The sequence below is a fragment of the Garra rufa genome, chromosome 8, assembly GCF_049309525.1.
Source record: "Garra rufa chromosome 8, GarRuf1.0, whole genome shotgun sequence".
NCBI lineage: Eukaryota > Metazoa > Chordata > Actinopteri > Cypriniformes > Cyprinidae > Garra > Garra rufa.
The window spans coordinates 18,772,258-18,798,524 of NC_133368.1; the positions used below are offsets into that span (position 1 = coordinate 18,772,258).

The 26,267-nt window shown below is 36.7% G+C and overlaps 1 protein-coding gene across 1 annotated transcript; it reads left to right on the plus strand.

Moving 5' to 3' along the window:
• Positions 1–234: 234 nt before the first annotated feature.
• LOC141340679 (polypeptide N-acetylgalactosaminyltransferase 5) lies at positions 235–18,411 on the plus strand. The gene is made up of 10 exons (XM_073845742.1): positions 235–2,195; positions 2,310–2,476; positions 2,851–2,970; positions 3,124–3,259; positions 3,348–3,467; positions 10,685–10,802; positions 11,193–11,522; positions 11,693–11,773; positions 11,885–12,028; positions 17,725–18,411. Exons 1-10 carry the CDS (start codon positions 1,078–1,080, stop codon positions 17,863–17,865), a joined length of 2,475 nt encoding a protein of 824 aa, XP_073701843.1. The 5' UTR covers positions 235–1,077; the 3' UTR covers positions 17,866–18,411.
• The last annotated feature ends 7,856 nt before the right edge of the window (positions 18,412–26,267 follow it).

Below are 26,267 nucleotides of genomic sequence, written 5' to 3' on the forward strand. Positions count from 1 at the left end.
TAGAATTATTCTAAGTAAATTATAATAGAAATTATAATAATAAATTATAATAATAATAGAAGGCTAGTACTGCCCACACCTTCTTCAAAGAAAACCATACTACCATGCACAAACCTACGTTTAAACATTTTTAAATTAGTGTGTCTAACTCTAACCACACCCTGATCGGGAATTTATTTCTTAGTGCGTCCATAATGCCTCTCTAAATATTGACACGTCGTCACATAAGTTTGGGTACGTGTAAAATAGGGCAGGTCTGATGTACAAAATGCCAGCAGGAACTGCGGCTTTAAAGTAGGATGTCTAAAACCCAGTGGAAGACATGAACACACTTGTGTGTATGTGCTCAGAAGTATCACTAGAGAACTATCGAGGTGAACCTTTCGGAATATCGAAACGAGTGCAGACAACATTCATTTGAGAGGACCGGAGCAGCACGTGAGTGATGACAAACTTTGCGACGCCGATCTCACGAGGAACTTTAACGCTACTGTTCCAGAGGGTCATTTTGAAACTAAAGCTCTAATATGGATATATTGTGGGTCTGAGTGTAAAACTGCGGAAGTTTGCCAGGACAACCGAGTTTAGTTTAGGTCATACGGCAGAAATGCCACGCAGTCGTTTCTGAGTTCAGGATGTCCTCCTGTGGTTACATTCACACACTCAGCGTTTGGCATTGACAGCATTTACTACCAAATTTATGTGCTCTCAAATAGTTTATTTACAGAAGTCGCGAGGGGAATGAACAGTCTGTAAGTCCAGGTAAACCTCAAGCGAATCTCGTTTTTATTGTCGCGATAGCTTAAAGAACGTCTGTAACCATAGCGACAGCGGTTTCATTTTAGTTCTGCTGGTCATTTCGTGCCACATTCGCGGATTCTTTGCTGTGTTGTTATAAACTGATTCCATTTTAACTAACTGCGATTGTTCCTTATTAGCCAGCATTCATGTTATCATATCTCTGTTTCTAATTTGTTTTTAATATTTCAGGAAGTCACATTTTAGAATGTGGAATCACTCTTTTTTTAGGACCGAACTAAGCATGAACTGAAAAGAATTATTCATAATATTAAAATAATGAAATTTAGGAAGTATTTAAGGGGCAGTGGGAGGGTCTTGGCTTTTGTGTTTATCGCATCTGTAATCTGGCTCATTTTTGACATCGCAGCACTGCGGATATCCATCAATGATGTGAATCAGGATCTCAAAGAGAGAGAGATGGTACTAAAACAAGGAATGAGGAAAGACCATGTAGATAATGTGCCTAAACATCCCCTGCAAAAAGTAAACATAGACAAGAAGGAGCTTTCTAAAAACAGCGACAGGTTTGAAAGAAAAGTTAATAAGGTTTACAGAAAGTGGCCAAAGGCGAGGGCAGAAAATCAAGCTCTGCTAAACCAAGACAAACATTTGAATCCAATGTTAACGGCTGGCAAATCTTTTATGGAACAAAATGAGGTAATCAATCAAAGCAAACTGAATTTAATTGTTAACTCACCTGTGAAAGCAACAGTTATTAGCATCCCTGAAAAAATAAAAGAGACAAAAACTGTTATTAATAGCAAAGTGGGGAATACAACCACAAAGATAAACAAAATAAAAGATGTTGTTAATGGGCAGAAAAAAACAAATCTAGATGTTAAAGCACATTTACTTACTAAAGCACTACCTGCTGTCCAGGAGAAAACGCATCCTCCTGCGCTCGGAGAAAACAGTGTGAAGAAAGTACATCATATTAATGACACAGTAGTGATGTCACATAATGAAGTACACGTAGATGCAGGTTTACAAAAGAACTTGAGTAATCAATTGCTGAAACCAGCAGAGAGTGATAAACCAAAAAACATTATTGACAGTATAGAGAAACATGGCAATACTTTCAACAAAACGAAATCAGATATTATTCAAAAACCAAGTGAACAGAACAATCAGGACCCAGCAGAGGAGGCATTACAAGTACTTCACTCTACAAGTGTGCTGGTGAGGGGGTCAGGAGGGCATCATAAGGTTATGGCCCTAGATGTGACAGACAGACCCAGAGATGCAAGGGCTGTGGGACAGTTTGGACAGCCTGCAAAAGTTCCCAGAGATAAAGAACTGGAGAGTCGAAGACGCTGGAGTGAAGGATTTTTTAATGTATTCCTGAGTGAACAGATACCAATAGACAGAGCCGTTCCAGACACCAGACCTCAAATGTAAGTTTGAAACATAGATTCATTTTGTTGTAGTCCTGCAGGTCATGGCAAATTCAATGTTATGTACCACTGATACCGTATATGTGTATCACCTCAATACCCTGTGTTGTTTAGATGTTCAGAAAACCTTGTTCATGATGACCTGCCCAGTACCAGTGTGATCTTCTGTTTTGTGGATGAGGTTTGGTCCACTCTGCTGCGCTCAGTGCACAGTGTGCTCAACAGGTCTCCTCCACACCTGCTGAAAGAGGTCATTCTGGTGGATGACTGCAGCACCAAAGGTTTGAATCACATTTTTAATAAATTATTTGAATGAATGAGTTCATTGACAGGGTTTAAATACAGGGGAAAATGTGGTCTCAAACAAGCTTATGTTTCCCAGAAATCCATACAAGTAGGTAGTTATAATTCTTCACACTGCACTTTCTTAATCTATGATATATCATCACAAGTCCTAAAATAAAACAATTAGCATCCTTTCAAGAATATTTTAGTTATAAAGTCTGAACTGAAGTTTTTTTTAGGATTAAGGATAAGGTAATTAAAGTTAAAGTAAAAAGTTATTTTATTGTGATCTTTGAAAATCTTTATTGCTTTAAAGATATATTAGTCCTCGTTAGTCCTACAAGGAATTTTATATCTGTTTCTATTCTAGAGTACCTGAAGGAGCAGTTGGATGTTTATATGTCTCAGTTCCCTAAAGTGAGAATCATCCGTCTGAAAGAAAGGCAAGGCCTAATCAGAGCCAGGTTGGCAGGGGCCGCAGCTGCTACAGGTACTTTACACTCGCATTCAATTCAATTTAGTTTAGTGGCGAAGCTTTGGAATACATAGAATAGTCATCACTGTTATCTCTACTATAAACAGTGCATATTGTTTTAGTGTATAGCATTATTGGTTGTTATAGGAGATGTTGTTTTACCTGCAGGTGAAGTGTTGACATTCCTGGACTCTCACATTGAGTGTAATGTAGGCTGGCTGGAGCCACTGTTAGAAAGAGTTTACCTGGACCGCAAAAAAGTGGTTTGCCCTGTTATTGAGGTCATCAGTGATAAGGACATGAGGTAATGAAGTATATCATTCCTCCACTGCTGCACTGAGCTGTTAAAATTCATGCACCTAAATTTATTCACTTATTTTGTGTCTACACAGTTACATGCTTGTTGATAATTTCCAAAGAGGCATTTTTAGATGGCCGCTGGTGTTTGGCTGGAGTGCACTACCTGAGGAATATATTAGAAAGAACCAGATCAAAGATTCAGACCCCATCAGGTAACATCAACAAAATGGCATTCATATTCATAGCAAGTTGGCCGATCAGATTTGTTGTCTCTGTAGAAGTTTTATGTACAATAACATCTTTCAAATTTTTTACAATAATGATGAGGTTTGTGATCGCAGTTACTTATTGATTTATTCAGATTTGTCCATTGATTGGCTTAGTGTTTAGTTTAGTTAGACTATCCGCTAGGGGTGTAAAGATATTCAAACCAGAAAAAAAAATGCAATACTCCACCCACGATACATAACCGCAATACTCTCAGGCGTATCACGTCACTCTCTCGGCAAACCCTGCACCCTGCTGAGACACTTCAACATGGCAACATGTGCAGAACAAATCTGTCATTTAGGCTAAACAAAATTATAATCGAGAACGGGACTGTAAAATTATGCTGTGTTTCAGCACGTTGTTATGGAAAGAATGCGTCCACAGAGCTATATCTTCATGACCAGCAGTCAAGTTTGCTTTTGCAGCCACTCACAGCCTTTTGTGAAATTGTAATTTGCAATATTGTGTTTATTGTGTTTATATACAGTCAGGTCCATATACATATAGTAAAAGTATATATATATATATATATATATATATATATATATATATATATATATATATAGTAAACGTAAATATAAGTAAAAGTACAAATTACTCTTCATAAAAACTACTCAGAGTACTAATTACTTTTTAGCTGGTGGTATTTATTGAATTATCTATAATTGCTAAATCAGACAAGATCCAGACAATAAAACACATTTAAAGATACTATAAACACTCTTGAAACTTTGTAAACAGCATTAACTGAACTGTCATGTCTGGTTTATATAAGAATCACAGAACAACACCCCTAAACATACACACACACATATATATATATATATGTGTGTGTGAGCTGCACAATTAATCGTTTAAAGATCGCGATCTCGATTCGACCCCCACACGATCTTAATCCAGCATTTATACGATTCAGCCAATTATATTTTATTTATATTTTACAAAATTTTCGCTAGCCTAATTACTGCACAGACTGCTGTGAGCTGATGCAGTGACAGGGTACCGTTCTCTTCAACATTACATAACCATTTAAACTTCATCTTTACTTTATCACATTTGAGATATTAGCCGTCAATCACTCCTTGTCTCTGACACTGCGCTCCGCTCAACTAGGAACGGCCGTTTTTTGTTTCTCTCAACCAAACTCTGTTCCGGATCTGCACAAACTGCATTGCAATTAGGGGTGTGTGATATGACGAGTTTTGATGTTGGACAATTAAAAGGTCTTTACAATCTGCTTTTGAAGAAATACACTATATTTCGTTCTACAGGGCACATTCTGTCAGATGCGATTCATGGTGCCTCTGTCTCAATATACTGTACAACGCGGCATACATCCACATCAACTCTTTATAATTCATGGACAAAAACCTTTTGTAATATGATTTTGATGTACATTTTCCATGTTAATGCAATGCCTGATTTTAAAATGGCTTTCAAAGGATAAATTTTTTAAATTTTAAGTTTTCATGTGATATATAATTTCTTATTATTTCTAATGTGTAATAGAGAAAAAGGCAACAAGGAAGTCTGTTTGTGAAAAAGGTCAGAACTCCTGTTATTAAGTAGATTTTTGAGGTGCACTCTTGTCATAAATTAATTTATGACACTCTTGTCATAAATAATTTTACCTGCATAATTTGTAACACAAAAAAATGTCAAATATCTATTTAGGAGCCTTAGACCTTTCCAACAATATGTAGTTTGTCATAATTAGATTAGGATTTATTTGTAAAATATGGAAGTAAACTTGGGCATCCCACAGAGTGGACTGTGACAGCCATAAAATGTTGATAGGCTAGTGTTTCTAGCTAAGAATCTTTAAATCGCTTTACTCTGACATAATACCTTTGTATGTTTATTTTTTAATGTAATAATGTAAAGAAAAAAAATCATCATTAAACATTATTTTTCATTACATTTCTTTAAATTTAAAGCAAAGTGTATTATGTCTTGTTTTATTGCTATTTTACTGCTGTTTGATAACCTAATATTCAGGGCTAATTTTTTTAAATAAAGTTCTCCAGAATCGTGAGAGAATCGTGATTCTCATTTTATTCAGAATCGTGCAGCTCTAATATATATATATATATATATATATATATATATTAAGTATATATATAAATTAAGTTGTAAGTCTTCTTACCATTATGTGTTTTATAATAAAAATTTATCCCAGTGCCATGGGATAATAAACAGCTGGGCATGGTCCTTACTACACGGACCTTACATACTAACATATCATATCATAATATCATAACAGTTTACCTTCTTTCCTTTTGTTCTGTTTCAGCAGAAGCTGAAAAGACGATTTAATTAGAAAAACAAAATGCAGCAAAACGCACCAACGCCTTTGCCGACTTGAGGGGATTAAAATCACTTGCAAATTATAGAGAAACTTTGCTATTAACCTAATCGCGCAAACCGAACCGTCAGAAACCACAAAACAACACTGCTTAGTGCCTAAACATATTAATTAATAAATAATCCATAATCCATGTGTCAATCAATAACTTCTTAACTGTACGATGACGGTTAACTCACGTAAATCTGCAGTAGCCGGAACTTGTTTTTCGGTTCAAGTAGGCTTTTCATTGGTTCGTTAAGATGATATATTTTTATTGGTTACCGAAATGCCGGTTAGTGGTTAAAATATTAATTCAAATTACAGTACTCCGTAACAAATTGTGTTTTTAAAAATAACGAAGTAAATTACTTAGCTTAATTTATACTCAATTACAAGTAAAATTACACTTAAAATTATACTCATGAAAGTACAAATACCCCAAAAATGTACTTAATTACAGTAACGTGAGTAGTTGTAATTCGTTACCTCCACCACTGAGGGAAATTCCCACGAACATTAAAGTTCTATAGCATGTTGGTTGAATTCAAAACAGACTATCAGAGCAGACCAATCTTTTCAAAACTTTCTGTGAGACGGATTGAGTGGAATCCTACCACGTCTTTTCTCACTCTCTCAAAATGCACAAATGGCCTTGATAATATCCTACTTGAGTTTGCTCTGCAGATTGAGTTATTACGTATTTGATTTAAATGATTTCCTTTTTGCTATTCCATTTTATATTCCATGCAATTTTAATATGTAGCCTAAATAATGTTGTCTAATGACTTTTTATTTAGGCATTATTTATTTTTTTTAAGGCAATATATTTTTGGTAATTATAAACCAACAATTTTTTAAATCTCATTTGTTAATGCATTATTTAACATGATCTAACAGTGCAGTAATTATTATTATTTTATTATCATTATTAATTTAAGTGAATCACTTTTGGCTCCGAAACCAAACCAAACCGTGGAATTGGTGTATCGTTACACCCCTACTATCCGCTGTAGTCTTCTAAGGTCAGTTTTGGTAGCCGAGCTAAACCAGACAGTTACTGAAGTGCAAAAGACGGATTCAGTGACAGCCAGCAGCTCAACCTCTTGTCTGTAAGCAGACTTATCACCGTCCTTGCGGTCGATTACTGTAGTGTCGTCTGCAAACTTTAGGAACTTGACAGAGATGCAGTCATTTGTGTACAGGGAAAAGAGCAGTGGGCAAAGGATGCAACTCTGGGAGGGGCGCCAGTGGTGATGGTGTGACTGTTCGATGTGAATTTATCAATTCTCACTAGCTGTTTCCTATCTGTCAAAAAGCTGGTGATCCACTGGCAGATAGAGCTAGGAACAGAGAGCCTGGTTAGTTTGATCTAAAGGAGTATTGGGATAATAGTGTTGAAGGCCGAACTGAAGTCCACGAACAGGATCCTTGCATAAGTCCCTGTTATGTCCAGATGGGGGGTTGCTGGAGGTGTTAACGGTTGTGTAGAGGGATGTTCAGAGTGGGTGTGGGGTGTGAGACCGGGAGTTTCAAACCTACAGTAAAACTCATTCAGGTCTTTAGCAAGTTGTTGATTCACCTCAGTACTGGGGGATGGTGTCTTGTAGTTGGTAATGTCTTTCAGACCTTTCCACACTGAAGCCTTGTCACTGGAAGAGAACTGGTATTCTAGCTTTGTAGCATTGCTCCTCTTATCCACTCTAATTTCCTTATTCAGTGTGTTTCTGGCCTGATTGTATAAGACACTGTCCCTATACCTGTAAGCATCCTCTTTGGCCTGGCAAAGTTTTGCTGTGAACTAAGGTTTGTCGTTGTTGTATGTTAAATAAGTCCTGGTAGAAATGCACTTTTTTTTATATATATACAGAAATTGATATATGATGTTACAGCTCATCCAGGTCAGTGGCAGCAGCTCCAAAAACACTCCAATCAGTGCAATTGGCTTGTAAATCCCTCTCTGTTTCGTTGGTCAATCTCTTTATAGTCCTTAGTACAGGTTTAGCTGATTTCATTTTCTGCCTGTAGGTCTGTTATAAGATGAACCAAACAGTGATCAGAGAGCCCCAAAGCCCCGTGGGACTGGCCAATATGCTTCCTTTATTGTGGTGTAACAGTGATCCAATATATTACTAACAGTGTTGGGAAGGTTACTTTGGAAATGTAATAGGTTACAGATTACAAGTTATCCTAAGTAGTGTAACTTACTTTATTAAAGTAATGTAACTGATTACATTTGATTACCTTTTAATTACTTTTCTAAATTTTTATCATTTTAAAAAATTTAATGCAGGCAGGATTAACTTTACAGTAGTGATAATAATTAAGATTATAACAGTTTAAAGCTGCAGTCTGTAAGGTTTTTTTTTGTTTGTTTTTTTGTTTTTTTGGTTAAGATCCAAAACCAATATTTGAGCAAATGCATAACCAGTCGGTGTGCAAAACCATATCCATACCTTTGCCCAATTCACAACGGTAAACTTGTAATAATGTTTTCTAATATAAGTGGTACTGGTAAATTTTCATGGCAAATATGAGTATGCTGCCATTCGTCTTTGTGTCATTACGTCACATACATGTAAACATAAAGAAATTGGTCCCGGCTAGTAGACTACATCGCATGTGAGGATGCTGTGGTGAACCATTTATAGTGTTTACTCACAGCAGCTGGAATAATTAAATTTATCACTTTGATGGCAGATTGTAATCCAGAAAGGATGTGGTAATGAAACAGATGCAATTGACTGAAATTAGATTATATTCCAGTTTTAAATGTGCATCTGGTTACAGATACATGGGATTATACAATATTTGTAATTCGAAGAGAAGCAGTTCTAAGGAACATTAATTTGCTTTTTGGGTTAAAAGAACAATTTCTTTATATGAAATTTCAATGGTATGACAATTTATAGATTAGACTGTATAGAAACTGAAATCTACAGGTAACACTAATACACACTGTATACACATAGTCACTCAGTACTGATGTTGTTAACATTAACAATTTGAGTAAGTATAACAATAAGAATAATTTGCACAGTTTGATGTGATATGATCTAAGCGATCGTTAGATTTAATCACCATTGGTAGGCACTATTTATTGTATTGCTTTTTTTTTCTCAGTTGGTCAGAGCAAAGTGACAGACATACTTCCAGACATAAAATCTGTGTGTAACAAGGTTTAGTGACGAGGAAGGATGAGGAGGTCAGGGGTGGCGAGTGAAACTTTTATTTACTCACAAAAACAAAATAAATACAAGAAAAATCAACAGTGCTGTCAGGCTATCTGCCTTTACCGTCTTTCGCAAAGACACACACACACAATAAACAGTCTTGGGTGGTGACCAGTCTCTCTCTCCCTGTCCCAGGTCTGCAAGACTCTTATAACTCGTCATACAGCCACCACAAAATCAGACTTTAAGAGCTCTTTTTACTTTTAGATTATTTTGAGGTTAAATACAGATTTAAAATAATAAACAATATATAATTTAATAGCTATGATACTATAATAGCTATTTTTTGAAATCACATTTTTGCATAGCTATGACAGGAAATACTGGCATCTAACAATGCAAAAAGATTAAAAATAAAGCATAAACATGAACTCAAATAGAAAAAAAAATTAATAGGAAAACAGCTATCAAATAGACATGTGTCCTGTTCTGTGTCCTCAACTCCTCAAACACTTTAGAGCAGTCAATGCAATTTTGGAAAGAAATCAATCAAATCTGTATGTGTATGAAAATATTCAGATGTAAGCCCCCTTTTTTAATTGTTAACATTTTCATAAGTAACAGTAATTTAATTACACTTTGTAATTAAACAGTTTTCTCAGTAACTGTAACAGATTACAGTTCACATTTTACATTTATTTTGTAATTAAGTATTTCCAGTACATGTAACTAGTTACTCCCCAACACTGCTTGTGAATGTAATGTCAAACCTTCACAAATCTTGTTACACATGGACAACATTCTGAATACACATATTACATTTCATGAATTTGCTCAGAGAGTAACAACAGTTTTTAAAATGCCATTTTTAGCAATATGAATGACCGAAATGAAGACCGTAATATTAATGTTGTCCACCAGAGAGAGCCACAGGATAAGAAACTTTTTAGGTGTCACAGATTTAAGTCTGTGTAAATGGTTCAGTATATATAATATATAAATGTTATTTTTTTCAATAGTTGGATAGAGTTTAATATAGTCAGTTTACAAAAAGCTTACAGATACCTTCACCTTTATATATCCTAATGAAATTGTAACACAATTAAGATAAATTAACATACATGTCCAGTGACATGGCTGAATGTGTTTCAGTTCAATTAAATAATAAAACAACATTATTTGTCTCTTTTAATTCAATACATAGAATAAGAAGTCCGTAAAGAGACACTTTAAGACTTTTTAAGAAAAGAGACAGGTCTACTTTATCACCGTTTTGTATGAGCCATTGGTGCTTAGTCCCTGATAATTGCTGCTTGCAGACATTTTTTAATTGTGTGATCATCAGTCATTTTTACATATTTCTGTGCACTTTTTCTCATTGTTGTGAACAACTAATTCATATGAAAATGGCTAAATTGTCTCCCCAGTATTTGAAATATTTGCATTGATATGCTACACATTATGCAGTGCTCTGTTTTTTGTTAGGATGGTGAAACTGCACATATAGTGGTGTCAGTGTACTTTGAGTTCTAATTCTACATTTATGTTATAATATGTAAGAAAATACATTAATCTAAACTGCAGTTAAAGGTGACAGTGGTTTTTTTTCCCCCTTTTTTTCTTCTTCTTTTTTCTTGTGCAGGTGTCCTGTTATGGCAGGAGGTCTTTTCTCTATAGACAAGAGCTATTTCTATGAACTGGGGGCATATGACCCAGGCCTGGATGTCTGGGGTGGGGAAAACATGGAAATCTCTTTCAAGGTAAAAATGCCAAATGTTTATTAGCAGGGTCAAATGATTTTTAACCAGATTTAAAGGGATAATCTCATGGGGAATACCAAAGATTTATTTAAATAAATCTTTTTATTGTACATTTTACTCTGATTAAACATTTTAACTTTTCATGTACACAGAGTACATGATGGTGTGTGTGAGAGTTAATGAGATTCCAAAACCGACCACTTTTAAGCTGTCCTTCAGATAAATCAAGTTTACATACATTTAGGGCAAACAGAATGATGTCTCACCTTTTTTTTAATAGTTTATGGACCTTAAATAAAAAATTACATTTTCTTTTAAAAGTTTGAGCATTACTGAAATAAGTGTGTAGATTCCCTAGTGGCAGTAGGTAATGTGTTATTTGTGCTGTAGATCTGGATGTGTGGTGGCGAGATTGAAATCATTCCCTGCTCACGTGTCGGCCACATCTTCCGTGGCGATAACCCTTACAAGTTCCCTAAAGACCGTGTGAAGACAGTCGAGAGAAACTTGGCCAGGGTTGCAGAGGTTTGGCTGGATGATTATAAAGAGCTCTTTTATGGCCATGGCTACCACCACCTGCTGGACAAAAGTGTGACTGATATAGGAAATCTCACAGAACAGATTGAGCTGAGAAAAAAACTCCAGTGTAAAAGCTTTAAATGGTACTTAGAGAATGTCTACCCAGACCTGAACGCCCCTCTGGTCAAAGCAGAAGGACTGGTAGGTACAAAATAATTAAACTTTATACCACTGTCACTTCAAAAAGATATTTTATTCACTGAATACATTGAATTCTTCTGTGTTACTAATCTTACAAACATAACAAAGTGTATTATTTTCTGTTGTTGTTGTTGTTGTTTTTTATTTATTTATTTTATTTTATTTTTCAGATTTTCAATGTTGGAACCAGAAAATGTTTGGTATATCAAAATGATATTTTATTTTTTGATAAATGTGACCTAACAAATAAGGTAAATCTAAACCACATATTATTTATGTGGATATTCCGTTCTGCTTTATAATCTTTCATCAAATTGTTCCTCATCTTGCATCATAAAAACTTGTTTTCTCATGCCTCACAGAGTCAACACTTCAGCTACACCTGGTTAAGGATGCTTCGACAGAATACTTCCTGTTTGGTGCCTCAGGAAAAACAGATTATTATGGAATCATGTGACAACACTAAGCCACATTTCCGCTGGATGCACAAGTCTGGTAAAGGTTTGGTAAGTACAGCGCACAATCAAATCTCTAGGGATACTACCATTGACAGGTTTATGAATAAATGGTGTGAATGGTGGGACAGGAAATATTAAACATTATCCCAATATAATTGTTCCAAATGTTTCAACAGAAATTCACTTGCTTCTACCATGGTTAATGTTAAGCTGAATTTAAGTAAAGCACACTAAACTGACACTGTCAGCCCATGCATAAACTGTTCTTTGCTTTTGCTTTTTTTTTTTTTTTTGTGGATTTCAATCTTGTTGAAGAATTGTTTTTGGAAAAAAACTGTTTTGATTTAACAATATATTGATAGAATTGATAGAATAAGTTTGTGAGCCTTTTAAAAATATATGGATTCCTGCATTGATTGTTCATACTGATCTTGATTTAACTTACAATTATAGATAAATGCAGTGTGACTAAATTAATAACATACAGATAGTTGTATTTACATTAAATAAATAGAGTAATATCTCACAGTGCAGGGTGGTGAAAGTAAGTGAAACCTTTAATTTAATAACTTGTAGGTCCACCTTAAGCAGCAAAACCTCCACATCTAACTTTTTTAGACTTTTGACCAATTTTGCACCATTTCTCCCCACAAATCAGTTTCAGTTTATCAATATTGTCTTGCACAGCCCTCTTTAGGTTATGCCACAGCATCTAAATTGGCTTAAGACCAGGGATCAGGAAAATGCACATTCAGCCACTCTTTATTTGGTATTAATTGTGTGATTTGGGTCCTTGTTGTGTTGCATCACCCAGCCTCTCTGAAGCTCATTAACTCCTGTCGTTCTCCTGTAAAATGTCTGATACACTTTATAAGAGGGAGGTTTGAAGACTATTAGATACTGTCATAGTTCAGACCGTGAACAATGCTGAACCCATGTTCTTGCAGCGTTATTCCCATGACAGGCTGGACAGCATGTAGGAACAGTCTTTGGGTTCTGAAGAAAGTATGTCTGCAAAGATTAAATTTAAAGGAATTGATAGAAGGGCACTACCATGAATGGAGTCTGCATCCTAATTTGACTCGACATGGGAAACCTCACCCAGCCTGTACACGGAAAGGACTGACAGATTGATAGCTCTTTTTTGAGGCAACTGAAGACGACTGTGACTAAAACCTGGTCTAGAAGTGAATGATGCAGTGTATATATGTGTATATATATACATGCCATAATATGTTATCGTGGGGACTTCAAAATTATTCAGAATTTTTAATGCATTTAAGGAATACTTTTCCCAACTAGTTAAATGCACAACACCTCTGTAAGCTGCGCCGAAGAGGTGTGTGCACTCTGATGTAAACAAGCACAGATGAGAAGCACATGGCGGAACGTGTAAGAGATCTCTGGATGAAAGTGCATCACTCTCTGACAGCAGATGGGACTAAACAGCAGAATGCAGCAGTTACCCCCGAAACCCCGTAAACAAAGCAGTTGTGTTACTTTCGAAAACTTATTTAAATTATTTAAATAGCCATTCACAAATTTGTATTCGCAATGGTGTACATCAGAGCGCCAAATACTTTAATATTTAGACTCAATAGTCTACTTATTTTAAAGCTTTTTTTACATTTTAATCTGGATTACAACATGCCCTAGATATTGTTTGAAAGTGTTTTGATTCTTTTCAGTCACACATTACATTAGGGCTTCATTAGTTAACAAAAACTCCCAATGAAAAATTCTTCTAAACATTCATTAATCAGGTAATTTCAATATAATAATATGTTAAAATCAAAAGTTCAAACTGTTTTTTTTTTAAATGAACTCAAGCTAACATGAACTAAGAGTTGTATTATTTTTAACAAAGATTAATAACTTCTTTAGCAAATGTAGCTTATATTCATTGATAATGTTATTGCATTAACTAAGGTTTGCTAGTGAGACTTACTGTAAAGTGATAGCTATTGGTCTTTTAATTGCACTTTGATCTGTGTAAAATGCATTTCCTCTCTGGAGAAGCGTTCATTCTTTGCTCTTTCAAATTTTGCTGTGTAAAAGCGAATCTGCCATGGCACTAACGCAACTGGCTATTGAAAGGAATGGGAGATGAGACTCATTACTCATCAAAAGAATCTAAACAACCCTTTTGGACCACTTTTCCTATGCCTTAAGTGCACCTGCGGCATGCACTTAAGACCATGCACTTAGATGGTTTAAATAGGGTTCCTGGTCTCTTACTGTGGGGTTTAGAAGTGCTTTCCTATAGTCTGTCCCATCTTTGTGTATCTCTTTAATTAATTTTAAGCTATTTAAAACAAGGCATGGTTCACACGGTTCACACTAAACAATCTTTAAGAAGACGAGATTTGTCAGTATCCAGGTTTTGTCTTCACTGTAAAAAATGTACCGTAGAAGTGACAGGATTTTATTGGCCAAAAATTTGCCAAGAAAATCCTGTAAAAATGATGTTAATTGCTGTAAATGGATTACAGTATAATATTGCAAAGCAAATTACAGTTAATTGCTGTATGTAAAATACAGTAATTTGTAGCATGTTTTAAAATAACATATATATATATATATATATATATATATATATATATATATATAAGTTATTCATTTGTAAATGTATTAAGATTGTATCCAGTGAGTGTGATTCCAACAAAACATCTGCCAATAAAAAAGCAGAAGCTTTAGAATGTAGTATTAAATGAAACTAGCTCAATAAAAAAAAAATGTAAAAATGCCACTTATACAATGCAATTACCAGTACTTAAACTAAGTAACCTTTTTCACAAACATGTTACCTTTGAAAAAATTCAAGTATGCAAGAGATATATATAGTGATTTTAAAGAAGTAAAACATCTATATATTTATTCATTGACACAGAAGTATTTTTAAAAAAAAATCTTTTTACTAATGTTTGCTAGCGCTTATCACCTGCACTAATAACATTTAACCCCAACCACACAGGACCTGTAAGGACTGTAAAAAGACACATTAGTCTAAACCACATTTAAACAACTTACCTCACATTTTTCCTTCTTTCATTTTACACTTAGCCTATATAATCTATATAATTCATATAATCTAGCTTCTTGTTTACACTCTAATTAAAGACACTCTGAAATCTTGCTCTCTACCGCTGAACTGAGGAAGGTCTTCTGTCCCTGATGAGCATCAACTCTGATCTTGGCCTTTACTCACTCCCAAAAAGATTTTCTGTCCAATTCAAACTGTTTTGCTAGAACAGATTATTATTATTGTTTTTTTTTTTTTTTACCGTTCCCTCACGGTAAAGGCAACATGCCTCTATAATTTTTGTGTTCAAGCATCAGCAAACACCCATTATATAATGGTGCTACACAGTGTGTAATTTGAAGGCCTAAATATCTAAATATAGTTGTAAATTAAGGTAGTAAGTAAGGTAAAAGCACTCCGAATTATCAGGGTAATTATCAAGGTTTTAATCAGGGTAACCTGTCCAATCAGGTATGTAAAGATGTCTTTCACTTCAAAAAGAAATCCATGTCCAGGACAAGCTTTAATGTTGAGTACAAATTTGCAATAGACACAATTTCTCATTTACATCTAGTTTCTATTTATAGTAAGATTTCACATCAATATTGGACAGTTGAAATTTCACATATTTTGCTGTTCTTCAGTTATTTAGACAGATAGTAAGTTAGTTACTATTACAATTGTTCGCACTGTGCATTACGTTAAAAGTTGGGTAAACACTACTGTAAATGCTCTTAAGATATCTAAATTTTAAGAACATTAAACTGGCAAAATGAGAAAAATCCAGCATTTAGCATAATTTCCAGTTTACCGCACATACCAAGGCCACTTGTCTAAATGTGATAGCAGCACTTGTGATAGCAGGTTATTGTGGCATGATATCGCTTATACATTAACTTAAATAAATATAAAATATATATTTCTTTAGTAAAATTAAGTGAATTTACCAGGAATTATGATGAAGCCTCTAATCTTCAATTGTTTCGCGCTGCTCCAGTCAACTGGATTTCAGATTTAAATGAAGCGCGCATAATCCCATAATGCCACACTACAGTAAGGAAGTGTAAAAACGCAGGTGCTTCTTGATAAATGAATTACAGTTGACATGGAAATATACTGTTAACAACTGTAAAACTTTATTTGACCCATAATGCATTGCAATTTACAGCTACATCGTAGTACATCATTGTAAAATGTTTAAACAGTAATATTCTGTTCCTTTATTTAAAGAGCAGGGCACCTGTCCAACCCACACTTCCAGTTTCATCCAGTTTCATCCAGTTTCATTTCAGTTTCATATTTCCACAAGTTCATATGATTCTTTAGGGTCTTAATGAAAAGTCTCTAATATACTTTGGTTAAAAATTCCCAATAGTAGTTTAAAAAAACACCCTTTTACCTTGTCAAAATCAGCTCTGCAAAATTTCAGCTCATTTTAAGACATGGCCCTGCTCGAGCTCTGCTCGCCCCGCCCCTCTCTGCTGAGGAATTAGGATCTGTAATGTTTACTTTAGCGCATTTAGCATGTTTAGCTGCATTTATTGGCGAAACTTGCCAACAAGCACATTGTTAAGAAAGGCCATTTGCAAAGATGCATAAAAAACCCTTCTACTCACTTCTGCTGTGGGTGAAGCTGCATCACAAATGATTCACACAAAGATAGATGCATAAGTAGATCGCGATTGGCGCTTTCCATTTAAAAACGAAAGTAACGTTAAACCTTCAGCGGCTCAGATGTCGGTGACTACTGCTTTGTTCATTATTACATCCAACAACAGAACACCTCGATCATTCAATTAGAGTGTTCCTCTGCACCTGAGTCGACACAATGGCGGTCGTATTTGGACTGTTTCAGCTCGGTGAGGGCGGGTCTAAGGTAAGACGCTCATGTCAATAAACTGTGTTTCGTCACAACAACAAGAAGCTGAGAATGATCTGATTTTAAAAAGGGGATATTATTTTTAAAGATTAAAAAAATACCACTGGGTGTATTTTTATCATTGTAGGGTGGTTGTGTACACAAACTACCAACACACATTAACGTGCAAACAACATGTAAAAGTTAGTTTTGCACACGATGACCCCTTTAAATGACTTAGCTTGACTTAGCTTTTGGAGAACTCAAAACACAGAGTTTCACTTACTTTTTCCAGGCTGTTCTGTTATCGATAAGTAAATGACTTATATAGAAATTAAAATAAAAATTAAAAATTAAAAAACAATGTGTGTTATTAGTTAATCAGATGGTTTGTCTTTAATTGTGATTAAAATGAATGTCAGACCACGTTATAAGCAACAACAAAAAATCATTTTCAGAGTGTTAGCAAACTTATTCTTGCCATTGCATATAGTCATTAGCATGCCATCAAATGCCTTGTTACCATTTATGAAACAGATACCACATAAAAATATTAAGGACATTTAATGAAATGCACTACTGTAATCTATGGGCACTGCACAGTGATATGCTCAGTACAGTACAGTAGCTGTGAAAAAAGTATTTCACAATATATCAGTTTCTGCGTGGTGTATTTTAACATTGACCATTCAGCAACCAAGAGCTGTTTTATAAGGTTTTACATGAAAAGCATAAGGTTCTTATATAAAGATATTGTGTGCAGTTGTATGCACTTTTGGATTTATCTATCAAAATAGAAAGTGTTCTCCGTTTAAGTGTGTAAACACTGTTTGACCAAAGTCTACCATTTGTATCCATGTCTAGACGGAGCATGTGATGATAGAGGGCCGTTCCCAACCCATCTGTCTGGAAGCTGGAGTTAAAGCTGATGGCATCTTCCTTAAGGACTGTGATCCTGTCAATACTTTTCAGAAATGGCAGTTTACACACTACTATGCTGAGTGAGATGCTGTTTTTTAATATGTGTGGTTTAATGAAAGGGTTTTGGTAAGTTTAATGCCCACTTAATGCAGATTTTGTTGTTTGTTTTTTGACATTCTGCATCATAAATGTGTTGGGTTCACATCAGGGAATCAGGTCTTCTCTTTTGGGTAATCCAGGTTATTTGTATTTTATGGTTTGCATGGGTAATACTTTTGGAATGGATAACAAATGATATACAGGGGTTTTTCCTTTTGAAGTACCCTTATGATATTTTCATGGTAAAATACTTGTTGCTTGTAAACACAAGGATTTCATTTTTTCATCTTGTTCAAGTCCATATGAAACTGTATATAATAATGTATATAATAATGTGACATTTCCAAATGAAACAGTTTATCAAACAAGAAAAAAAAATGTATATTGGATTGTGAAAAGTGAACAATGCATAACCTGTAAGAGCCACCTACTGACCAGGCAACCCTATTCTATCCTGTCTTTTATGTGAACTAATGTGAATAACACCTAAGTTATTGCAGTTTAACATATTAAATTCTAATTTCAACATTTTTTTTTATTAACCTTTACATAGATTCCGCTCATTCATTCAGATTCCAATGACTCTCATCTGTGTTCATGGTTCTCATGGTCATAAACAGAGGTAACTGAATTATACAATTTAAAGTAAATAGCTATGAGGCTTGCTTTTATCTAAAAGTACTTTGTTTAGTCCCTTTAGATCAGGGATTCTCAACTTTGGCCTGTGAGATCCATCTTCCTGCAGAGTTCAGCTCCAACCCTAATCAAACACACCAGAGCAAGTTCATCAAGGTCTTTAGGATCACTAGAAAGTTACAGGCAGGTGAGTTTGATCAAGGTTGGAGCTAAACTCTGCAAGAAAATGGATCTCGTGGTCCAGGGTTGATAACCTTTGCTTCAGATAATAGGTTTGATGGGGCTAAAGGCGGACCCTGGTAAAAGGCACCTTTGATATTATTTTCCTCTAAACCACTAAATGGCAGAAAAACATGCCCTTTCCAAAACATCCGCATGTCAAGATATACATGCAATTTTGGCTGATGCTTGACGCGATCACGGGCAGCAGTGCAAAGTCGATTCTGTGCTTATTTTATCTAATATTTGAGATTTAAGTAGCAAATGAGAATCACTAAAATCCTTGAATATATCTTGAGACAAAGGCCTACTTAATGATTTTCAGTTTTGTTTAAGATTTAAGAATTAAAGCAACAGTTTTTAAATAATGAAAGAACATGTAAAAGTATGGTATTTGGGGCTAAAAGGCATAATAATTAACATGGTAATTAATAGAAGGATGACTTTTCTATTTGTTGACGTGACATTGTTAGATTCAGATGGTAAATATCATACATTATGTTGGGTGTCCATCTGAAAGATAAATACCATGTTTAGAATACAACCATCATATTTAATCATTTAATCATTTAATTTAAATTTTATTACCTTATTTGGAAGGTTCCTGAATAATAATGATGAGCTCTGCTTTGATTGTCTGTCTCACAGAGCGGCTCGCTCTCACACAGCAGGAAGGAAACACATGGAGAAAAATATATATTAAATTACGGAGCTGGAGTCGCTATTAATATGCAGGGCATTGAAACTGCCGTTTTGAATGCACAATAACTTTTTAGTTTCACTTTTGCGATCACACGTGCTCTGTGTAACGTTATACTGCAGTACTTACCACATTTGACAAGTTTAGATGCTGTAAGTGGTGATCAGGATCTGTAAATCATTCGCCATCGTCCGCGCAGTCATCTTTTCTTACTCTGTTTATGTGGTAAGTGAAATCTTATGTATTTCAATGTAAAAGGCTAGCGCTAGTAAGAAGTTAACAGTGTCCCTTTAGTGGCTCGCCTTATTTTATTAGAATGCCTTATTTGTTTTCCGTGCCTTTCTGAGTACAAACACCAACCCATCCCTGCACTCAACATCTCCTACACAACCAGGAACATAACATTTATTCCTGTGATCTGCCATTTTCGCTATTGTCTTCGCTTTGTTTTTTCACAATAGCCTATCTGCAGAACTTCTGATGATTGGGCTATGCAAATGTTGGGGGCGTAATTATTAACAATTGCGTAATAGTCGCTGTTATGTTGGAATTGCCCTATTTTTCAGTGGTCTTTTGCAAACACCAGATTTATATTAGAAGGAGGAAACGATGGTGTTCAAGACTCACGGTATGTCATGTCCATGTACAAGAACTGTTAATAATCAACTATGCCAAGGTAAATACAGTTTTCCATTCTATGGCACCTTTAACATATTTTAATGACAGTATATTTATTTTTTAAAAACCTTGCTAAAGTGATTGTTTTGAACAAGTATTAACTTAGACATTAGCAAAAATAATGTTTTTTTGTATTTGTACATTTTTGTATAATGTATTTGTATCAATGCTGTGTGCCTTTTACCCCATGCTGGTGAGCCCGTTGTAAGAAGGGATTAATACATATAATTTATAATTTATAATTTAGCTCAAAGGGAATCGAATATGATTCAATAGGGAATTTGAACAGAATCACTGTTTTACGGCTGTTCCAGAGCCGACCCGCGATTCATTCACAAGCCGTGTAACAGAAACTCTGCAATGGATATTACTATCCAGAATATAGTGAAAACACTATATATTAGCACAGTAGCAAAATCAGCAGTTTAAGACATTAACTTGTAAGCACAAAACACAAGATACTTATCTTTTCTAATAAAAATATGATTTTAATGGATAAACCTAACACATACAAACTAATCTAACATAAACACACGCATTCACACAGGTTGCAGAAAGAGAAAGTGAGGAAAGAATGAGTTTAAAGGAATGAAAATATGAAGTCCCAAGTTTATAGCAATATGTGTAATTGCTTAGACCTGAACAACCATCAATCACTTAATTAACCCTCGTATTGAGTCTCTCAAAGAGGTTATTAAACTTTATATCAAAATGCACCAGTTCAGTTAGACCCTGGAGGTTACTTGCGCGTTGCCTTTGTATCGGGGGAATTCCTTTGGTTGCGTCGCTTCAGAAAGGGGCCTTCCCGAGGTTGCTGATTGGTTGGTTCTGTGGTCCTTTGTGAAGTCTTCTTGGGCGTTGGCTGGATATTAGAGTTGTGCGCTGTTAAAGTTCAGGTCCGCGAAGACGTTTGGGTCGGGCGCGGCTTGCACAAAACTTAACTTGAACACGAAACTCTCAACGGAAAGAAATAAAAAAAAATTAAAGTAAAAGACAGGAGTGTGATGATCTCCTCATGTTTCCTTTAGAGGAGCATCTGGCATGCAGGCCAGGCAGCGTCGAGACGCGGCAGAGGGGTGAGAGAGATAAGAGAGAGATTTTAGGGTGTCCTGGGGTTTTAAACTCAGCTTTTGGACACATCCCAAAATGATGTCTTGACCAATTAGAACATTGTCTGAACTCCGGTGGACTGCTGGTTCCACCTCCCAACCTTAAATCACAATGTCATCTGATTAGTCCCGTGATCCCAAATTCCCGCTCTTTGCAGAGATAAATTTGGACATGATTTCTATAACAAGACTATAATACATTTTGCAAAGAATTGAATTACAGGAACATTTCGAGAATGCGATTTCAAACTCAGGCATATCAAACACAAGTATAAACCATCAAACTATTCAATAGTTATCAAAAAGGGACATACACAATAAGTGATTAAAACATAATAGGCAAATGTGTGGGTTACATATATGAATAGGAAATTATGCATAGAAATGATGAGTTGCTCATGAGACCTTTTTAGCATAATTTTGGGTGCATATACATTAGGGATGGGCAGTTTTTTGTGAATACTGTGACCACAAGGAGGTGTTCTGTGAGGAACAAAAGGTCAAAAGTTTAGGGAAGGAAGCTCAGTCTTTTGTCCTTTGTGTGGGGGAGACCATTAACCAAACTCAAATGACTCCACTTATGTGATGTTCATGATGTGCATTTCTTTGACAGTTAATCTTGGTTACTTGCTCCAAATTTGACAATCAACAAGGGTCCTCTTGTGTTAATGTTGCAAGTCCCTATTTTAAGCTTGTAGTTACTTGGTTGCTTCAAGCTAGCTGGCTCTAGAGTGTCAAATTACACCTTTTACGACAGGGGTCTGGTCTTGCTGGAATTTGAGGCTGTAGAAGTGTTTTTACATCTAATCGAATTGTTTGATTCGCGCTGATATCCCTACACATCCCCCTTTCGATCGGTGATGTGTTGTTGGCAGAAGACATCGACGAGCGCTGGAGAAACAAAGGCAGAAGAAGCAGACACAAACACAGCAAACAACAAGACAACACTTCCAGGACAGTTACTGTACCGGTGCATGGCATTACGTTATTCGGGTACATGTAGTACCTGGAAAATGGTCGAATTCACCTAGATATTGTTGTTCAAATTTGTTTTCGTATAATGATGCTTTGATCAAATTTTGTGATTAAATTTGTTTGTTTACTTAAGGTTTTAAATTTAGAGACGTTCTGGTGACATCTGTGGTAAAATGATTTGACCTATCTTGCATGGAGTTCTCTGGCTCCCATTCAGTTTAGAATGGTTTGCGGATATTAGGTGTGGCAAGTCAATCCTAACATCAGACCTTTGACCCTTGTAGGGTGGCTAGGAGTTTCACCTGCTAAAGCAAGAGGGGAAGGAAAGCGATAGGCAAAAGGAAAAACAAAACAAAACAAAGAAAATTAGCTGCAGGTTTTCCTAGTCAGGGTTGCGAGTACTATTGAGCTTGGATGGCAGGTGCAGCTGATGTGTCATGTACCTTAACATAGTGTCAGGTGTTCTACCTGGGGTGAGGATAGTTGCATGTCTCTTCCTGGTGGATGTAAAACTATGTTAAGTTAAGATTTGAATATTCTACTCGTGGGAAGAATATGTTTGTCAAAGGTGTTATCAGTAGGTGTGGTTACCTCTGGGTGTGAAAGTTAATTGTGTAGTGTATGTATGGTCAGATCTGTTTCAGTCTGTTTTGGCTCCCCCTTTTCTTGTAGGTCGGTGAAGATGCTCTCTGCATCCTCGGTTTGGATGAGGGTGTGTTCAGATGGGGGTCAGTCCAGCAAGGCAGTTCTTTAGCAGACAGTCGGAGGTAGTTTGGCATGGCTGTGTGAAGCTGGGGTGCAAAACTTTGTCTCCTATGTTGCATTTCACTTGTGATGCCTTCTGGTTATGGCAGACTTTCTGACCTTCTGTGCTTTAGTGGTTGCTGTTGCACAGACATGAATGTGGTTCATGGAGTTGAAGTTCATTTGACAGTTTCTTTGGAAGTGATGGGTGACTGAGGTGATGTTCTTTGGTACCTCAGAGTTTTTCGTCAGCGGTTGGCCGTGAGAGACTTGTTTGTTCTGGGTGGTTGTTGAACAGGTGCTTGTCATCTCTGATGCGGTGGTGTACCAGGTGATCATAGGCCTTCCGTTCTGTCGCTGGTCACAGCGAGCATGACTTCTGTTTCTAGTCATTCTTGTCTAGCTGGTTTTCAAGGAACTCTTTCAGTTGTTTCATGACTAGTTCAATGTCTTCTGAAGGTGAACAGTCTTGTTCTTGTGACTTAGCACTGTGGATGTCTAAGTGGTGCTGATGTGGGTTCTGTCTTTGCTTACCCATTCTAGTTGCTGTTGGACAAGCCGTTCGTTTGGCTTTGCACGTCCAGTTAGGTTTCCAGCTGATCCTTTCTTTTTGGGTTTCTTGAGAAGTGTGGCTGGTTCCATGGCTTTTCCCAGCGGTTGGGCTGATAGCTGTTGTGGACATGGGGCTCACGTTCTCTTTGCTCTTGATGGAAGACTCCGGTGTTGTGATGCCACTGGGTGTCGTCCAGTGCATGGATTGAGTCTTTGGTGACAGAGTTCAAGAGTGTGGAAGTTTTGTTACCTTTCTTTGAGGCCAGCTTTTGCTTAGTGTAGGCCTTCTGTGTTAGGTCACGCAACTGTTGGATGGTCATGGAGCGCGGACAAGCCATGACGCCGAGGTGACGACTGACTCCAGGGTGCAGATTTTTCAGGAAAAGGCTTTTGAAGTTCACCTCTTCTTCAACGTCAGGTTCGTTGTGTGCACCGAAGTAGGCTTTCCGGAGCCGGTTATAGTAGGCTTGTGGCGTCTCTTGTCAACTTTGTTTGGTCTCCAAGGCAGTTAACAGTCCATATTCAGACTCCGGGTCTGTAAACTCTTTGATCAGGACCTCACAAAGTAGCTGGTAGTTTGACTTTGTGTGACTGAGTTGTCGATCTATGAAGTTTCGTACTTCGACACTTGACGTTGCTCTTAGGAGGTACAACCTGTCTCTGTCAGTCACATGAGGTCTCATTTCTAAATGAAAATTAATATCTTGCAGGTGGGCCTGGATGTCGTGGCCCTCTTTGGAGTTTGGGTCAAACTGGCTGATGCTTTTAGACAACTTGTTGAGGTCTTTGATGGTCAACCCAGGTGCAGCTCCAAGGTCTGCTTGGATGGGGTCTCTGCTTTCAGTGACAGGAATGAGTTGTGTGGCGAAGGCCAGTGAGGTTTCCGGTGGTGGCCCTTCGCTTCTTTCATTGGATGCCAGTTCTTGGATGTGAGACTTAGCTCTGCTCAGCAGTGGTGAGGCTGAGATATGCTTCGCTCTTCTTGGCTCTTGTTTCAGCTCACAAGCATCTTTGAGTTCTTTTCTGACCATGTAGAGCTCATCGTTGACATCATGTTGATGTTGTGTCAGATTGTCTATTTCAGTGCTGTACCTTTCAAGGTGGTCTTCTAAGGCACTGATTTCAGCATTCTTGTCGCTGATGTCGTTCTTGGCTTTCTCTAGTAGCTGTTCGGCATACTTGAGTCTGTTTACCAGGTCTCTCTGGGCAGCCTTTGCTTGTTGCTGGTCAAGTTGAGCTGTTGTCAGGGCTGCTTGGAGCTTTTTAACTTGTTCAGTTGTTTCCTGCTCCCTCTCGTTGGGTGCTTTGAGTTGATCTTGAACTTTCACTTCCAGCTTGTCTATGCGGCGTTGAGCACGTAACAGCTCCTCTTGAAGATGGGTGATGTGCTTGTCGCTAAGTTTCAGCTGGGTTGTGAAGGCATAGCTTAGGGAGCTGGTGATTTTGACTAGCTCCTCGTGGTTGTTGTTCTGGCTTGAATCTTGTGTCAGGAACCTTCTCAGGATTAGGATTATTATTAGAAATAATAACAGTTCAAAGGTCTTGGGGGTGAGGCTGTCCGTCATGCCTCTCAGCCAAGTGTTCACATCTTCCCCGTGGGCAAGGGGGTCTGCAGTCTGCGGCATGTTTGCACGCTGAGGAGAAGGGAGACTGACACAGATCTGTGTGAGGTAGAAGCCTATGTGTGGTGGGACAACTAAGTGTTGTGTCAGTGATTGTGAACCCCTAATGAAGTGTGGTGATGATAGTGTTGGTCTCAGGGTGTCTAGGTAGACTAGGGATGTGAAGACTTCGTCACTCTAATGAGGAAGAAGGAAAAAAAAGAGAAAAAGGTGAAAACAGTTCAGTGAAATAAAACAATTCCCTTTTCCAATGGGAGGAATTTTACCAAGATTTTGTTAAAAGTAAACAATATTATTATATCTCTGTTCGAGACGTGAGAATACAATAATAATGCTGGTATCTCTTTTCTTAGTCTGACAGGATTGACACCGAACACCTTACAGTTGGACCGCTTACCAAGGAGGCTTCGACAGCAACGGGTGTTCAACACTTATCTCTAATAATTGATCTCAGTATGGGATGAGATGCCAAAATTTTGGAATGCGTTTTCAAATTCAGGGAGGTGAGGAAGAACGAAGGAGGGTTTGATTACAATCAAATTCATAAGGATGATTACTGTTCTTTGACAAGATTTTGCATTTCATTCACTTAGAATCAATTGATGGTTCTTACAGGTCCCTGCAAATGTGAAGAGTAAAGAAGGAAGAAAGCAGGAGAGACTTGGGTAGAAGGAAAGGGAAGGAAATTGAGTGGAAGTTGGAAGTTGAGTAAATTGAGTGGATCGGGTCCACTCACAGGCTGCGTGGCTGTTATACCCAACCACGAGTAGAGCGTTGTTTATAGTTGGTGCACAACTAATAAAACAACAATAAAATTTGAGTGAAAGAGAGTTGTCTTTCTAATTTATTTGAACTCGTAGTGAGGGATAACAGTGTCTCCAATTAAAGCTCAGGTGTGTCGTTCCCAAGGATACAAGGAGGTAAAGGAGAAAGGTAACGTAGAATGAAATTAAAAATAATAAATGGCAAAATAATCAAAATGAAATTAAGTGCAGGAGGAAAAACACAAAATAAATAAACAAATAAAATAAAATAAAATAAAAATGGAGGTTAATTGTATAACCAAGAAAGGAAGAAATAGGGGTAAAAACGCAATGAAGTAATGAGTAAGTGTGATTCTGAATAGAATCTGTTGATAGGGGTAACAAATCA

What these genes read in the sequence shown, in the direction of transcription:
- LOC141340679 (XM_073845742.1), top strand. Translation starts at nt 1,078, where the DNA reads ATGAAATTTAGGAAGTATTTAAGGGGCAGTGGGAGGGTCTTGGCTTTT. An exon ending in ACATGGAAATCTCTTTCAAG is followed by an intron (nt 10,803 to 11,192) that starts GTAAAAATGCCA and finishes TTTGTGCTGTAG; the next exon opens with ATCTGGATGTGTGGTGGCGA. An exon ending in TGGTCAAAGCAGAAGGACTG is followed by an intron (nt 11,523 to 11,692) that starts GTAGGTACAAAA and finishes TTTATTTTTCAG; the next exon opens with ATTTTCAATGTTGGAACCAG.